At 38.5% G+C, this 14,923-nt stretch overlaps 1 protein-coding gene and 1 long non-coding RNA gene across 5 annotated transcripts in view; one reads left to right on the plus strand and one right to left on the minus strand.

Moving 5' to 3' along the window:
- Positions 1-14,923, plus strand: part of Dock11 (dedicator of cytokinesis 11) — a 189,300-nt gene that overhangs the window by 133,061 nt on the left and 41,316 nt on the right. For all 4 annotated transcript variants that reach the window (XM_006541408.4, XM_006541406.4, XM_006541407.4 and 1 more), the window contains 4 exons: positions 7,969-8,035; positions 9,650-9,697; positions 11,950-12,092; positions 13,972-14,087. In XM_006541408.4, the coding sequence (XP_006541471.1) occupies positions 7,969-8,035; positions 9,650-9,697; positions 11,950-12,092; positions 13,972-14,087 (374 nt within the window). The remainder of the gene's footprint in view (positions 1-7,968; positions 8,036-9,649; positions 9,698-11,949; positions 12,093-13,971; positions 14,088-14,923) is intronic.
- On the minus strand, positions 56-6,802 carry Gm32904. Its single transcript, XR_391663.3, has 2 exons — positions 5,325-6,802; positions 56-382 (listed from the first exon to the last, which is right to left on the minus strand). It is a non-coding gene; the product is annotated as a predicted gene, 32904 (long non-coding RNA).

A 14,923-nucleotide genomic window follows, 5' to 3' on the forward strand; every position in this document is an offset into this window, starting at 1 on the left:
CATAAAATATGTTAAGTAGTTAATATCACAGGAAGGAAATAATCACAATACAAAATTAACATTTTAGCATTTATTTGAACCAGGATTTGAAAAACATAAAAATAGAAGCAAAAAAACCAGGGCTTTCTGAAGGTAGGGGTTGCTACCATTGCCTTTTTTAGTACCAATGTTGTTGTCTGGAGTCAGTCATTGTCTCTATAGCATCACTGGTATTGTCTGGAGTCAGTCGTCATCTCTGCAGCACCACTGGCATTGTCTGGAATCAGTTATTGTCTCTGCAGCATCCCTGATGTTGTCTGGAGTCAGGCTGTCAACCTGCTTCTCTTCTTGGAGAAGAATGGTATTATCTGCTTGCATTACAAGTTTCTCTTTATATGACTATCTATAAACAAGGGATTAAATTCATGTCCACAGGAGTTAAAATAAAATTAACCTTTTCCTCAAATGCCACATTTATTTACAAAATTTCCACCCTCTTCTTCCATTTCTCTATATTTGCTCAAAAAGTATGCAGGTCTAAAGAACATAAAATCTACCTAAGTAGGCATTATACAGTGTACACATATAATATTATATTTTTCCTCATGAATATAGACAATTAACAAAGTAAATGTAAACGAAGGGGAGTGTTCAATAGTAAAACACGTGGCTGGCATATGTTAAGACTCTGGGTTCAATTCCTAGTACACATACAAAACAGAAAGCAAAAGTAGTTATCAGCACTGTAAAAATCAGTAGGTAAATTTAAAATAAATTCAAAAAAGCACCTGAGTTCTAATCATCATTCTCATAAAACTATCTTGTGCAAATGTTCTATTACTTACATTTTGTTTTTTAGATTTACTATTTTTTATTTCTCTTTTTGTTTTTTGTTTTTTTTTAATCAGAATTTCATTATACAACCTTAAATGGCCTGGTAATAGCTGTGTAGACCAGGCTATCCTCTTTTGCTCAAGTGCTGGGATTAAGGCATGCACCATCATGCCTGCTTGTTTTACTTTTTTATGTATATATGTACCACATATATTCCTGCTGCCTGCAGAGGTCACAAAAGAGCATGAGATCCTCTGGACCTGGAGTTTGAGATGGTTATGAGCCACGGAGTGGGTGCTGGGAACTGAACGCAGGCCCTTTGCAAGAGCAACAAGTACTCTTAACTGCTGAGTCATCTCTCCAGCCCCAATTTCTGTAAGTTTTGGAGACAAGGTCATACTATATATAAGGATGGCTCAATCTCTTGATCCTCTTGCTTCAGCCTCTTTAGTGCTAGAATTACAAGGGTACATGCCACATTTGGCTATTTCATTTTTTCCTATCACACTTGGCTGTTTCATTTTTTTCCTATCACACTTGGCTGTTTCATTTTTTTTCCCATCACACTTGGCTCTTTCATTTTTTTTCCCATCACACTTGGCTGTTTCATTTTTCCCCATCACACTTGGCAGTTTCACACACACACACACACACACACACACACACACACACACACACACACATACCCTGGTGTCAGATGACAAACCTAGGGCTTCGGCTTTGCACATGCTTAGGCAAGTGCTTCACTGTCAAGCTAATACCTAGGTCATATTTTAACACTTATTTTGGGGGGTACTAGAAACATGAACCCAGGGCCTAGCACATGAGATATACACTCCCAGCCTATTTTATACATTTTTCTTAATTATTACATACTAGAAAAAGGGATAACATTTGAAATGTAAATAAAGAAAATACCTAATTAAAAAAAAAAAGAAAAATGCCCTAAATTAAAAAAAAACTATTACTTTATTTTTGTGACCAAGAAACATTATAACAGATAGGAATAGCAAATTCTTGAGTATAACAATACAACAGTCTTTTTTTTTTTCATAGTCAATGATAGTCTTAAAGTCACAATCTTCTTGCCAATCTTCCAAATGCTGGGACTAGAGGTAGCTGCTAGCATGCCCAACTATTTCTCATTTAAATTTTTTTCTGGTGCTACACATCCAGGATTATCTTTAACAATTTATAGCAAACATTACTTGTTTTTCTTTGATAATACAAAATAATATAAATACAGATTATTAGATAATAGCCAGTTAGCTACAGAAAGATTAAAGCCCTTAGCCACATATGAATAAGAAACTCTTAAATAAATTAATACAACTCAAAAATAGTATTTCTTTCTTTTTAAGATGGATCTTTTTAGCCTAGCTTGTTCTAGAACAATCAGGCTAACCTTGAATTCAAAATTTTTCTTCCTTGGACCCCTAAAGGCTAGAATTCTACCATCTCATGTTGAAAAATAATACAAATAACTCTGCAATCCATTGGTCTCCTGAATATACAACTTAGGAGTAAACTTTCAAAATTATATTGAAGTGAAAGATTGAAGCTCTATGATGGGCCTCCATGTTTTGGAAAAGAAGTAAAATGAGTTTTAAAATCAGAGGTTCATTTCAGGAAATAATAGATTACCTAATAACAACCACAACACAATGCTTTTTGCCTTCCCACAAAGATAAAAAATGAGAGAAGATGGAAACTAATTGTGATACTAATGGGATTTCTGTGATGTTTATGGGATTTCCTTACTGGAACCATGAATATTCTAAAACATTTCATAACAATTTTAATAGTTTTGTGATGTTGAAAAAAATACTGTATTGTTGGTTTTTAAATAAAAATTTATAGTATGAGAATACTCTTGTTAAATTCATTCTTTTTTGTATGAATTTAACAAGCGTAATCCTATACCATTAATTTACCTATCCCAAGAGCCAACAATAAAAAAGATATTCAAGAGATACGTGGGGGAAATGTAAAAATGGGTATCTCTGAGCACAAAGAAAGTAGAAGGACAGAAAAAAGAGGGAGAGAAAAGATACATGTCTGGCTACTTCTCTCCTTCCAATCCAATGTACACACATGTACAGTCACCACATACTTTGCTAGCCAGACAAGTCTGGATACATGTTTTGATGTTGTAGATAAAGCTATGGCTTTTATTTCTTATGAACTAAATAGTTTCTCTTGCAAATAGAGGTTTTGCTTAGTCTGCCAAATATTTTTCCCTTTTTAACTAGGTAGTTCTATTCTTTGTAGTTTCAGAGAGGACAGTTTCAGCAACTCATATGTTGTCTGCATCAAATCTCTAAAGCCACACTGCATCCCATAAAGTCATATTCATTTTTTTCTAAAAAATGTTTATTTCTAGATACTTTTTAATGTGTTAGTTCAAGTGACTTTGTCTAATAGTATTTTCATTATTCTATGTACATTTGAATGTTGAACTCTCATGAGTTTATATCCTTCAGGAACTCATATTTTTTTAAAATTTTGTTATAAAATTAGTAACTTTAATGTCAAATTTTGCTCCATGTATATACAATCATTCTAGGGACGGGGAATTTTGAAGTTTCCTTCTCTGTCTATATATTTACTATCAGAAATTCACTGTTTTAGGGTCTTAAATAGCAGGTATCAGAGTTTTAAGTCCTATTGCTTTATTAGTTGCATAGTCTGAATTTACAGGAACACTATCTTATTAAACACATACACGTTTTCCTTAGAAGAAAACCCGGAGGAAAACTGCAATTTTTCCTATTTGCTTTTTCTTTTCAACCCAATATCTGAAAAAAATCTCTCAGAATCACTTTTGGACCTCTTTACAAAACGTCTTATATTTTCAGATTCACAAGTGCTTTTCAGAGTAGTTTCTCCCCTGGAAAGCAAAGGAGCATGACCAGATGTCACTGCAATGTCAGTACTGTGGTTGCTACCAGAGTGTGTTGATCTCCTTTTTGGAATATATTTTGAAATGAAGTCCACAGGAAACACCTGTGTACTACTTTGCCCTCTTTTCTTTTCCAAAGATACCAGTGCAGAACTAGGATTACAAGGCATACTTTCCTCTGAAGTTTCAGATACTATTATTACAGGTTCTCCAGAGGAACTGCTGGAAAAGCTACAAGTGAAGGTATTCTTTCCATGTTTTTCTGTGGAAGTAGTCTTTTTTCCTTCAGGGGGTTTTGGTAAAGTATCTGATTCATCTTTCTTTGAGGGATCCAATGCAGGGTTTACAGAACATGTACATGACAGTAATATATTGGTCTCTTTGGTACCATTTTCCTCAACACCGGGAGAGTCCACAAAAGAAGTCTCCGAGACCACCTGGATTTCCTGACTGTTTTGTGGAATTGGTTTATCTGGTGGTGGAGGTGCTTCTATGACCTTTGACATAGATAGAGATTTTTTTTGTTCCTCATGTGGTTTTGTAATATGCCTAGGATATGACAGCATTTGTACCGCTTGGGGAGGCTCCTTTACTGTATACACATGTTTAATTTTCATCTGAGTACTTTCAACGAAATCCTCATAATCACTATCTGAAAAATTCAACTGAACACGTGGAGGAGTTGGTTTTAGCCTCTCCAAAAGCATTCTGTTCTCCTCTTTTAATTTGATATTTTCTACAGTGAGCTCAGCAATCTGCACTAGATTTTTTTGTTGCATGTTACTAAATTCTTGCTGTAGCACATTCCTATACATTTCGTTCACCAGACAGCGCTCACACGCTTTTGAACTGGAGGCTTTGGGTGCCTGTGTCGGTGCCTGTGTCAGTGCCTGTGTTAGTGCCTGTGTCAGTGCCTCTGTCGGTGCCTGTGTCAGTGCCTGTGTCAGTGCCTGTGTCAGTGCCTCTGTCGGTGCCTGTGATAGTGTTTTAGTACCCTTTGGTACCGGGCCACCAAACCGCCTTCCCTCTGTCAACCGCGCCTTTCTCATATTGCTTAATTTCACCTGTAAGCGGTGAAGCTCTTTATCATGGACCGCTTTCAGGGACAGCCACACCTTTTTAAAGTCATCAGACCCCAAATCACTTACGCTAAACTTTATGTTCTCCGACCGCGTGGATTTTTTACCGTCTTCCCTGTCTTCGCTCCCACTACTGCTGATCTCTATCCTGTTTGACATCCTAGAAACCTAGACAGGCAAGTCCCACCTTGGCAGGGCCACTGACAAAATGGCCAGAGAGCGTCTGCTGAGTACTTGTCACTGGCTAGTGACCAGCAGGACCACCGGTGGCTTTTTAACTATGGAGCTGTGGCCAGCTACTTGCCATGCCAGTGACAAAAAAAGAAAAGGGGGGGGCGGGGGGGGGAAACAAGGAAATCGGAGAGGAGCCTCTAACAGGAAGGACACTAGCCCCCGCGGCCCTGTCTCCCTGAGCCCTGAGCCCCCGCAGCTCTGGCAGCCCTGCCTGTAGGCAACAGGCGCGGGGCTGCGGCCTCGCAGGCCTCGCCCGCTGCCGCCCGCTGCCCACCGCCCGCTGCCCCGTCACAGACCTGCGGAGAAGCTGCCTTAAGGCACAGTCCAGCAGAGCGGGTGCTGAGGACCCACGGAAAGGCCTGGTTTCTTTTGCCCTAGAAAGAAACCAAAGGCTTTTGGCCGAAAGAAAACGAAACCAAAAAGTGCTGGAGCGTGAGGGCAACCGCAACCCACCACCGCTGCCTAAGATGGCGCGGAAGCTCTCTGAGGCCAGGCGGGAATGCCCTCAGACTATCAAGGGGGCACGCATGCGCACCCCCGCCAGCCCCGCCCACCCACCACGGGAGATGCCAAGGGGGCCGGGGGAGGAGAGAAATTGCCCTTGCCTTAATCTTTTAGAACAAATGATATTTTAGAACAACTCATATCAAAAACATTTTGATTATGAATGATTAATAACTTAGAATCATTAAAAACTGTTGATATTCATGGCTTGATTTAACAACAACAACAACAACAAAGAAAAACACTTTGGCGTAAAGGTGAGGACACTGACCCATGCCGTAATCCCAGCTGGATCCAAGGTGAGAAGGATCATGAGTTCCAGGCCAACATTTTACAACCTCCTGAGATTCTAGACCCCTGACTTAAAAATAAAATTCAGAAAATGCTTTGTGAGAGGCAAAGGTAAAGGAATGGAAAGTTTAAATACAATCTGGGCTACATTTTCTACCTAGAACCCATCTTCAACCCGGGCCACGGAGATAGCATTTGCCGAGTAACCTGAATTCAGTCCCGGAGGCTCATATGTGTAAATGGAACACTTGAGTTGTCCTCCAACTTCTAAACATGCGCCCAACATGCACAATAAATGTAATAATAAATATGATAATGGAAATTGTTTTTTTAAGAACTGGTGATATGCTGTGTGATAGAGCACTTTCCAAGCACATATAGAGTATTAGGTTTGATGCCAGTATCAGAAAAAAAATGTATTTAAAAAATGGGAGAAGCAACATCAGAACCCCTTAATCCTTCCTCACTCAATCTTAAGGTTGGCATTGTCTCCTCAATCTTTGTCCACCTAAGGCTGTTGCTTAGGTGAAAGAAAAGACAGTAGTTTTCCTACTTTTTATGACAAAAGATTTTGTCATTTACAATAGTGTAGTCAATACTGTTAGGTATATAAGAGGAGTATAAAAACAAAGCTATATTCTGACAAAAAATAATATTTTTTCTTTTTTGATTTTTTTTAGCCAGAGCTGGCCAGAGTGGTACATTCCCTTTATCTCAGCACTTGGAAAGTAGAGGCAAGAGGATCAGGAATTCAAGGTCAACCTTGACTCTGAGACCCCTGTCTAAAACAAATAAAATAACCCCCTGTAGGTAGATAGGTAATAAAAGGTCTATTTGGAAAAATGAAAGAAATGTATTAAAGGAACTTACGTGGATAGGTTTAAGACATTCTTCCGTCTGAAATAGTTGGACACATAGATACACCATCAGCATTATTATCCAAAGAAGAAAATGGAAGGTGATAATCTCTTTCTCTAAATTCTTAAAATATTTTGGTTAACATAGCCCTTCAAGTAGCAGATAAAAGCATCCGACTCTCTCTCTAGAAAACTGCCCATAAACTTACCACTATAAAATTTTAGAGTTGGCTAAGCCTTGGGTATAAAAAAATAAACAAAAATTTCCTTATTTTGTCTTCAGCTATGATAGGAAGATTAGAACTAACCATCGAAAAGAACATCTATAAAGTAAATAAAAAGATTAGGACCTGAAATAAAGATTACATTATTCATTTGAAATCAATTAAAAAAAATATGCATGTGTATTCTTTTGAGTGCAGTGTGATGAGACACGAGACATGTTTGGAATGCTAGCACTCAGGAGGTAAGGCAGGAAGTAGAAAGTCTGAACACATGTTTAAGACCAGCCTGGGCCTCTATAAAATCCTGCCTAAAGAAAGGAGTAGACAGCCGGGTGGTGGTATCGCAAAGCCTTTAATCCCAGCACTTGGGAGGCAGAGGCAGGTGGATTTCTGAGTTCAAGGCCAGCCAGGTCTACAGAGTGAGTTCCAGGACAGCCAGGGCTACACAGAGAAACCCTGTCTCAAAAAACAAAACAAACAAACATACGTACATATATATATATATATATATATATATATATATATATATATATATATATATATATATGGAGAGAGAGAGAGAGAGAGAGAGAGAGAGAGAGAAAGGAGTAGACTTGGGGCTGGAGAAGAGCAGTGACTGCTCTTCCAAAGGTCTTGAATTCAATTCCCAGCAACCACATGGTGGCTCACAACCATCTGTAATGGGATCTGATGCCCTCTTCTGGTGTGTCTGAGACAGCTACAATGTACTCTTTTTAAGTGAAAGAAAGAAAGAAAGAAAGAAAGAAAGAAAGAAAGAAAGAAAGAAAGAAAGAAAGAAAGAAAGGAAGAAAGGAAGAAAGGAAGAAAGGAAGAAAGGAAGGAAGGAAGGAGAAGACCCCCCCTTGGTAGTGCAAGCCTATCTTCCCAGAACTGTGAGGCAGGCAAGAGGATAAGGAATCATACACAGTAGCATAGTGGATTTGATGTCAACCTTTAAAAAGATAGAATGTGTGCCTATGGGCAGTGGGAAGACAAATAGGGATAAAGTATGTAGTGATGGCTCTTTGTTCTCAGATCTAACACTTTCTTTCTCCTATTTTCAGATACTCTCTTGACTTACTGGAATAAAGTGTCTCCTCAGGAGCTCATAAACATTCTTGTACTTCTAGAGTAAGTTACGCTATTTTCCTAAACAATCAATCCACTTACTTGAAAAAAGGTTGGTTGAAAGAAATTAGATGTTACTGTTTTTCTGTTTTCGACAGTTAATTTGCTATTATTGTAGAAAATTAATTATTTTTAATAATCTAGAGTCTAGCATTCTTCACCCAGTGATAAAAGGAAAGTGGCAGAATATTTGTGATCCCATAGAAAACCTCTTGCCTAGTAATAGACTGTCTTCAAGGTGAGTGAGAATCTTACTATGACCTTGAAAACTAGGAAACTATAATGGCATCAGTTAGCTTGTGTCACTTTTTTGAACCAGCTGCTGATTAATGCACAGCTAAAATTTAGATGTTGAGCTCTTAGAGTTGAGTAACTCTAAATACTCACTTTAGGAACAGACAGATGTAGCTGTATGGATTTATATAGAAATATACATCTACCTGTATTTTAAAACACTTGGGGAAACCAACTATGGTGAATGAAAGGCGTTATATGATAAGCTACTATGTTATCATTATCAAAAACTAAAAGGAAAATTATAAACAGATTGAAATGTAGGAATTTTTTACATAAATAGTACATGCGCATTATAGATACAGTTGATATGCTCATATAAAATACAAAGAGGATAATCAATATATAACCAGTTGATGCAACTTTAAAAAAAATCATAGAAAATATCTGCTAATTAGCAGTTAAGATTTCAAGGGGGGTCTTTTAAATATATATTTCTTAGACTTCTAGATTACAAAATAATGGGATTTTCATTATAGCATTTTCTTACAAATCATTTCTATTGATCTTATCTTGCTGCATCCTTTCAGCTCTCCCCACTCTGCTGACCCCATTTCTCCATTAGCTCCGTTTTCCCTTTCACATAGCCTGTTTTCGATTGCATTTTGTTCCTATTTTTCCCTTTCATTTACTCTCCCGGAAGTCCTCTTTTTTTTTTCATGGACCCCTTTTTAATTTGATGCCCCCCCCCAGCTGTAGTAAACAGTGTAAAGATGCTGGGAAATATTTACCAATGACAACAACTGATGGTGAGAATTTGCTTGAAAAGAGGCTGGAGGAAGATTAGTTTGCTTTTCCTGGAACTTAAACAAGCCTGTTCTTGACAGCTAGTGAAGCTGGGAAACAATGAACATGTGGGGGTTTGGATGTTATTTTTCCTATATTCATGTGGTTATGATTATTATATAAAACATTTTACTATATAAAACATATTATAAAAACATTTTAATACCTCTGTATAAAATATAGCATTTGCCTCTACTTCTATAATTAAGGAACATGGTTTGGTCTTAATGAGCACTAGAGACCTTTGCTATGGTATGGTACAGTGCACAAAAGTTGATTTCCATGGGCAAGTTCTTTTCTACCCTGTAGTACATTAGTATGTAAAGACATGGGACTTTTAATGCTAGTATAACTATAGCAAATATAAATGAAAAGGTAGGGTATGGCTAGCCCATAAGTAGCTATCTGTAGAAATGAATGCTATTGTAGTATCATTTGAGTAAATTGATTTTGGGAACATATGACCCTCTACTCATTACTTGTCAAATTGCACCAGGTAGCCGTATATTACTAATGTGCTGTTGTTCTCTTTTCTAGAGTATGTTTGTTTCACTTCCGATATATGGGGAAAAGAAACATAGCAAGGTAATTCCTGTGGTACTACAACATTCTATTTCTTCATTCTTTTCCAACAAAGAGCAATCCCATCGGTGGCATGTAAAACCTAAGATAATGGCTTTAGGTTAATGTAAAGGCAGCTGTGACTTATTCAGTGTATCCCAATTCCAAGTTAAAACTAATGTAAATGAATACTGTTTTCAAAGGGGTAGTGACTAGAGTAATAGAGAAGGCTTCTACCTTCTGAGATCTCCCTAAACCTTGAACAAATATTTGTGTTTCCTGGAGGACTTAAGTAAGGGCTAAATATAACAGTAGGCAGAAATCAAAAGGCAGAGGTGGCTATAAAATGTGTCACTTTTGCCTGCAGTCTGTTAACATCCCAAGTACTAAGGTGAATAAAAACCCTCAACAGTAATTAGGACATACATTATATATTATCTATTTATTCTTTTGCCTCTTATATCTTTATGAAGAAATGTTTGAGGGGTTCTAGGGCATAACTCAGTGATAGAACATTTGTTTAGCAAATGCACAAGGCCCTGGATTCAATTCCTAAGACCACACACACACACTAAAAAAAAAAGAAAAAGAAAAAAAGAAAAAAAAGGAAAATACATTTGTTCTTGGAATATGGCTCAGCAGCTGAGTACTTTTGTAGCATATGTTGAAGCCCTGGGTTCAATCCCCTACACTGAAAAAATACAGCCAGGAATTTCTGAAGGCAAATGGTTGAAGGCAAAGAAAGTCTTGCTTAGTTCAATTATGAGTGTATCTGTGTGTATATGAATGAGAACTACTAGTTAAAGGAATCCAAATATAGTCATTAAAAAAACTTATGTGTATGCTTGGACATGCCCATGCCATGCAAATGTGTTAAGGTCAGAGAACAGCTTGTGGACCTAGTCCTCTCCTTCTACTATGTCCCAGGGATCCAGGTCAGGCTTGTTTGACATGGTGGCAAGGACCTTTAACCACTGAGCCATGTTTCCAGGACCAAATAGTTTATTCTCCAAATTTATTTATTCTCCAAATTTAAAGCCCATAGCAGTTTCTTTCTTTGTTTTGTTTGGGTTTGGGTTTGGGCTGCAGGATCTCATGGAGCCCCAGTTTGCCTTGAACTTGCTTGCTCTGTCTCCAAGGAGGACCTTGAACTTTTGATCCTCTTGCCTCGGCTTCTCAAAGGCTGGGATTATAGGAAATGTAAGCACACCATGCCAAGCTTAGTACCACAGACTGAAGCCTTTGCCTTCGGTTTATTGCTGCGTCTCTGGAACAGCCTAGTAATAAATCTCAAGTGATATGTGTTCCAGTGGCTACCATCGTTCCCTGTGACTGTGAGCTGCTCTGATCTTTAGCACCATAGACCTTAGCATCGCAGATTTTGTTACTCTGACCTCATGGTTAGAAGAGGACAAACTTCTCCTTCCTGAGTTTACACATGACACAGCTGTAAGTGATCCAGAAAGAAACTGGATTGATATTCATTCTTGAATATCTGATGCCTGATGCCAGCCCCTTCCCATTTCAGTGTCTGTCTTCTTGCTTCTCCTTCCTCACTTCCTGAAAAGAAAAAAACCTGAATATTATTAGAGTGTTGTTATCTACTTAGCCCCAGTGTTTTGGAGAAGGATAGAAGGCTCTTTCTAAATACCTTAGCTAATAGTATATGTTTTTTGTTTTTTTAGAGACAGGATTTCTCTGTGTAGCCCTGGCTGTCCTGGAACTCACTCTGTAGACCAGGCTGGCCTTAAACTCAGACATCTGCCTGCCTCTGCCTCTGCCTCCCAAGTGCTGGGATTAAAGGCCTGGTGGCACACGTGTGCGCCACCATGCCCGGCTGGTATATGCTCTTTTTTTTAGATCCATTAAAACTTATAATTTAGGGGCTAGAGAGATGGCTCATCATTTCTAATATATCTCATTTAATCCAAGCAATAGTTGATAGAATCTTCGAGCAGCATATTATATTTATCTGGAAACACATCAACAAAAATCACATTTTAGTTTAAAAGAATCAAACAATGATGTATATTATTGGAACACTTCAGTTTTTGTTGTTACTGTATTTTTGTTTGTTTGTTTTTTGTTTTATTGGTGGGGGTTTGAAACAAGGTCTCACTATGTAGCCCTGGCTGTCCTGGAACTTACAATGAAAAACAAACTGGCCTTGAACTCACAGAGATCCACCTGCCTTTGCCTCCCAACTGCCAGGGTTAAAAGAATATACCATCACTGCCTGGCTTTACTTCAGTTATTGATTTAAAATTTTATTTTAGGGTACATGATGCCTGGCTATCCAAACACTTTGGAATAGATAGAAAATCACAAACTATGCCAGCTCTTCGAAACAGATCAGGGGTGATGCAAGCTCGGCTTCAACATCTCAGCAGCTTAGAAAGCTCATTCACACTTAATCACAGTAAGTAATCTTGGGTCAAGGGCATATCAAATAGCATGGTAATGCTATTTAATCTTTTTTTAAGAAAAATTCAATGTGTATATATGTGTGATATGTATACAGATATGAGCATTGTGTGGGTGCAAGTTTATGTGTATAGTGTGTCCGTCAAATTTTATTTTTAATTGTTTAAGATTTGTTTATTTTATTTAATATGTATTAATGTTTAGCCTGAATCTATGTATGTGTGCCATGTTTGCCTGGTACCTGTGAAGGCCAGAAGAGGGCACTTGATCCCCCAAAACTGGAGTTACAGATGAGTGCGAGTCATAATGTGGGTGCTGGGACTTAAATGCAGGTCCTCTGGAAGAGCAAAAAGTGCTCTTATTAGTGAGCCATCTCTTTAGCTCCACTAAATTTTAATACAATGTATTAACGTCATAATAAAATAGCATATAAAAATATTCAGTTAGAGTTATTATTGTTCATTTAGTGACTACTAACATATATGTTCTGTGCTAATTACGGAAATGAATCGACTCTAGCTGGACTTAGTAGTTCAGGCCTGTGATTCCAGCTACCAAGGGGGGTGAGGCAGAAAGTTCACAAGATCAAGGCCATCCTGAGCAAATTTGATCTTGTCTAATACAATAAAAAGCTTGTGTGTGTGTGTGTGTGTGTGTGTGTGTGTGTGTGTGTGTGTATACATACATACATACATACATACATACATACATACATACATACTGGGGACCTAGCCCACTACTAGAGCTTGCCTCTTGCCTAGTATGCATGAGACCTTATATTCAATCCCCAGTAGCATGAAATAGTAATAATGAGCTCTAAATACTAGTTGTTGGAGGTATATTTAAATGTGCTAAAGCATTGAGAAGGCACCTAGGATAAGAAGAAAAATCTTGCCTAACTGGGGCCGTTTGGGGACTAGATAAAGGGGAAGTACCCTCTGATAGCACATATTAATAATAATAAAAAAAAACTCAGAGGAAGAACACTTTCATTTTCATTCAGGAATCCAAAGGTCACAGGAAAAGAGGCCAAGAAAACTGGCTTTGTGAAGCCTAATTATAATAATAAATGTCCTGCATAGATAGGCCCTGAGCTAAAAGCCTGTAGATGCAATTTCTTTTTTATTGTTCCTTAATCTTTTTTTTACAGTCTAGTCGTTAACCCCCCTCCCTGTCTGCCCTCTGGTCATTCCTCCTCCATACTTCCTTTTCCTACCACCTGTCTCCAAGAGGATGTCTCTGCCACCCCACCTCCACCCCTCCAGACCTCCCCACTCCCTGGGGCCTCAAGTCTCTGAAGGGTTAGGTGTACCTTCTCTCACTAAGGCCAGACCAGGCAGCTTTCTGTTGTGTGTATGTCTGGGGCCTCATATCAGCTGGTGTATGCTGCCTGGTTGGTGGCTCAGTGAGGATGCAATTTTTTCAAGTTTCTGCTTGCTGTAAAAGTGCAACAAACCTGCTTCCATAGGCCCATAAGTAGCCTGGAATCCTGTCACTGGCAGAACTGAAGACATCTGACTGGAGGATGCTGAATTTGCATGGCTTTGTCAGGTTTTTTACCCATGCTGGCAACACAGCTGAAGATGCCTCCTACATGACTTCCTACTTCCATCGCCATAGCTCATTACTGAGATCACATCACCAAAGAAGGGTGCAGCTAAATACATGCTGCAGGGGGAAAAAAAGTGACCGGAAGGGATTAAGACAGACCGTGACTCTCGTAAGGTATCTTTGCAGTGAAGCTCATTAGGTCTGATGGTGTGAGATCCTTCTAAGAAGGCAAGACTGTCTCACTGTGGCTTTGGGAGGAAGTTATTTGGTGCTGATAACGTAAGTCTGGTTGGGCATGGTTTAATATGCTTCTCTGACCTTAGGTTCTGCAACAACGGAAGCAGACATTTTCCACCAGGCGCTTCTGGAAGGCAATACTGCTACTGAAGTATCTCTGACAGTACTAGACACGATCTCCTTTTTTACCCAGTGCTTCAAGGTAAAGATGACTTTGAAATCAATCGGTGACAATTGCAAGAAAGGAAAAAAAAAACTATAATAGCTAGCTAGTTTGAGGAACAATAGTTCGGTTTGAAATAACCTGGCAGGGGTGGTGAGAAAACACTGGTGACAAGTCAAGTTTGACTAGCTAACCTTGGGAAATCACTGAAACTCAGTCATCCATACAGTGAACTGTTCCTACTAAAATGTCCTTAATCCCCCTATGCCTCTTAAATTCTATTGTTTTACATTTGTCTTTAGATTCAGTTTTCTGCCAGGCATAGTGACATGTGCCTATAATGTCAGGACTTGGGCAACAGAAGCAGGAGGGGTGCCAAATTTGAGGGCACCTCATCTGTATAACAAATTCCCTGTCAGGGAAAGCTCTGTAGAAAAAGATAAGAGGTGGGGGGAGAAAGAAGTTGGGGAAGGAAAGAAGGGAGGGGGTGTTTTCTTTCATGTTTTTATTAAAATAACTACTACTTTTTACCTGAAATCATGAGAGAATCAGTTAGCCAAAATACCCATTATAACAAGGCATCTTGTAAGGACCATGTCCAGATTTTTCTCAGATTTTTTTTTCTCTCAACTCAAATCATCATTCCTTTGATTTGTAAAAGAAAGTCAGTTAGTGTGCATGCTTGGTGGAAGGGTAAAAGAAAACAGTAGATGTGAGAGTGCTTTGAAAGTGAAAACTATATGAGCATAATGTAAGGTATCATAAGTATTAGAACCCGAAAGTAGAAAACATGCCTCCTGTTTCTCTTCAATTACATATCATTTGGCATTCTTTGCGTTTCTGTTTGTTTGCTTGCTTGTTTGTTTTGCCTTTTC

Source organism: Mus musculus, chromosome X (assembly GCF_000001635.26).
Source record: "Mus musculus strain C57BL/6J chromosome X, GRCm38.p6 C57BL/6J".
Classification (NCBI taxonomy): Eukaryota; Metazoa; Chordata; class Mammalia; order Rodentia; family Muridae; genus Mus; species Mus musculus.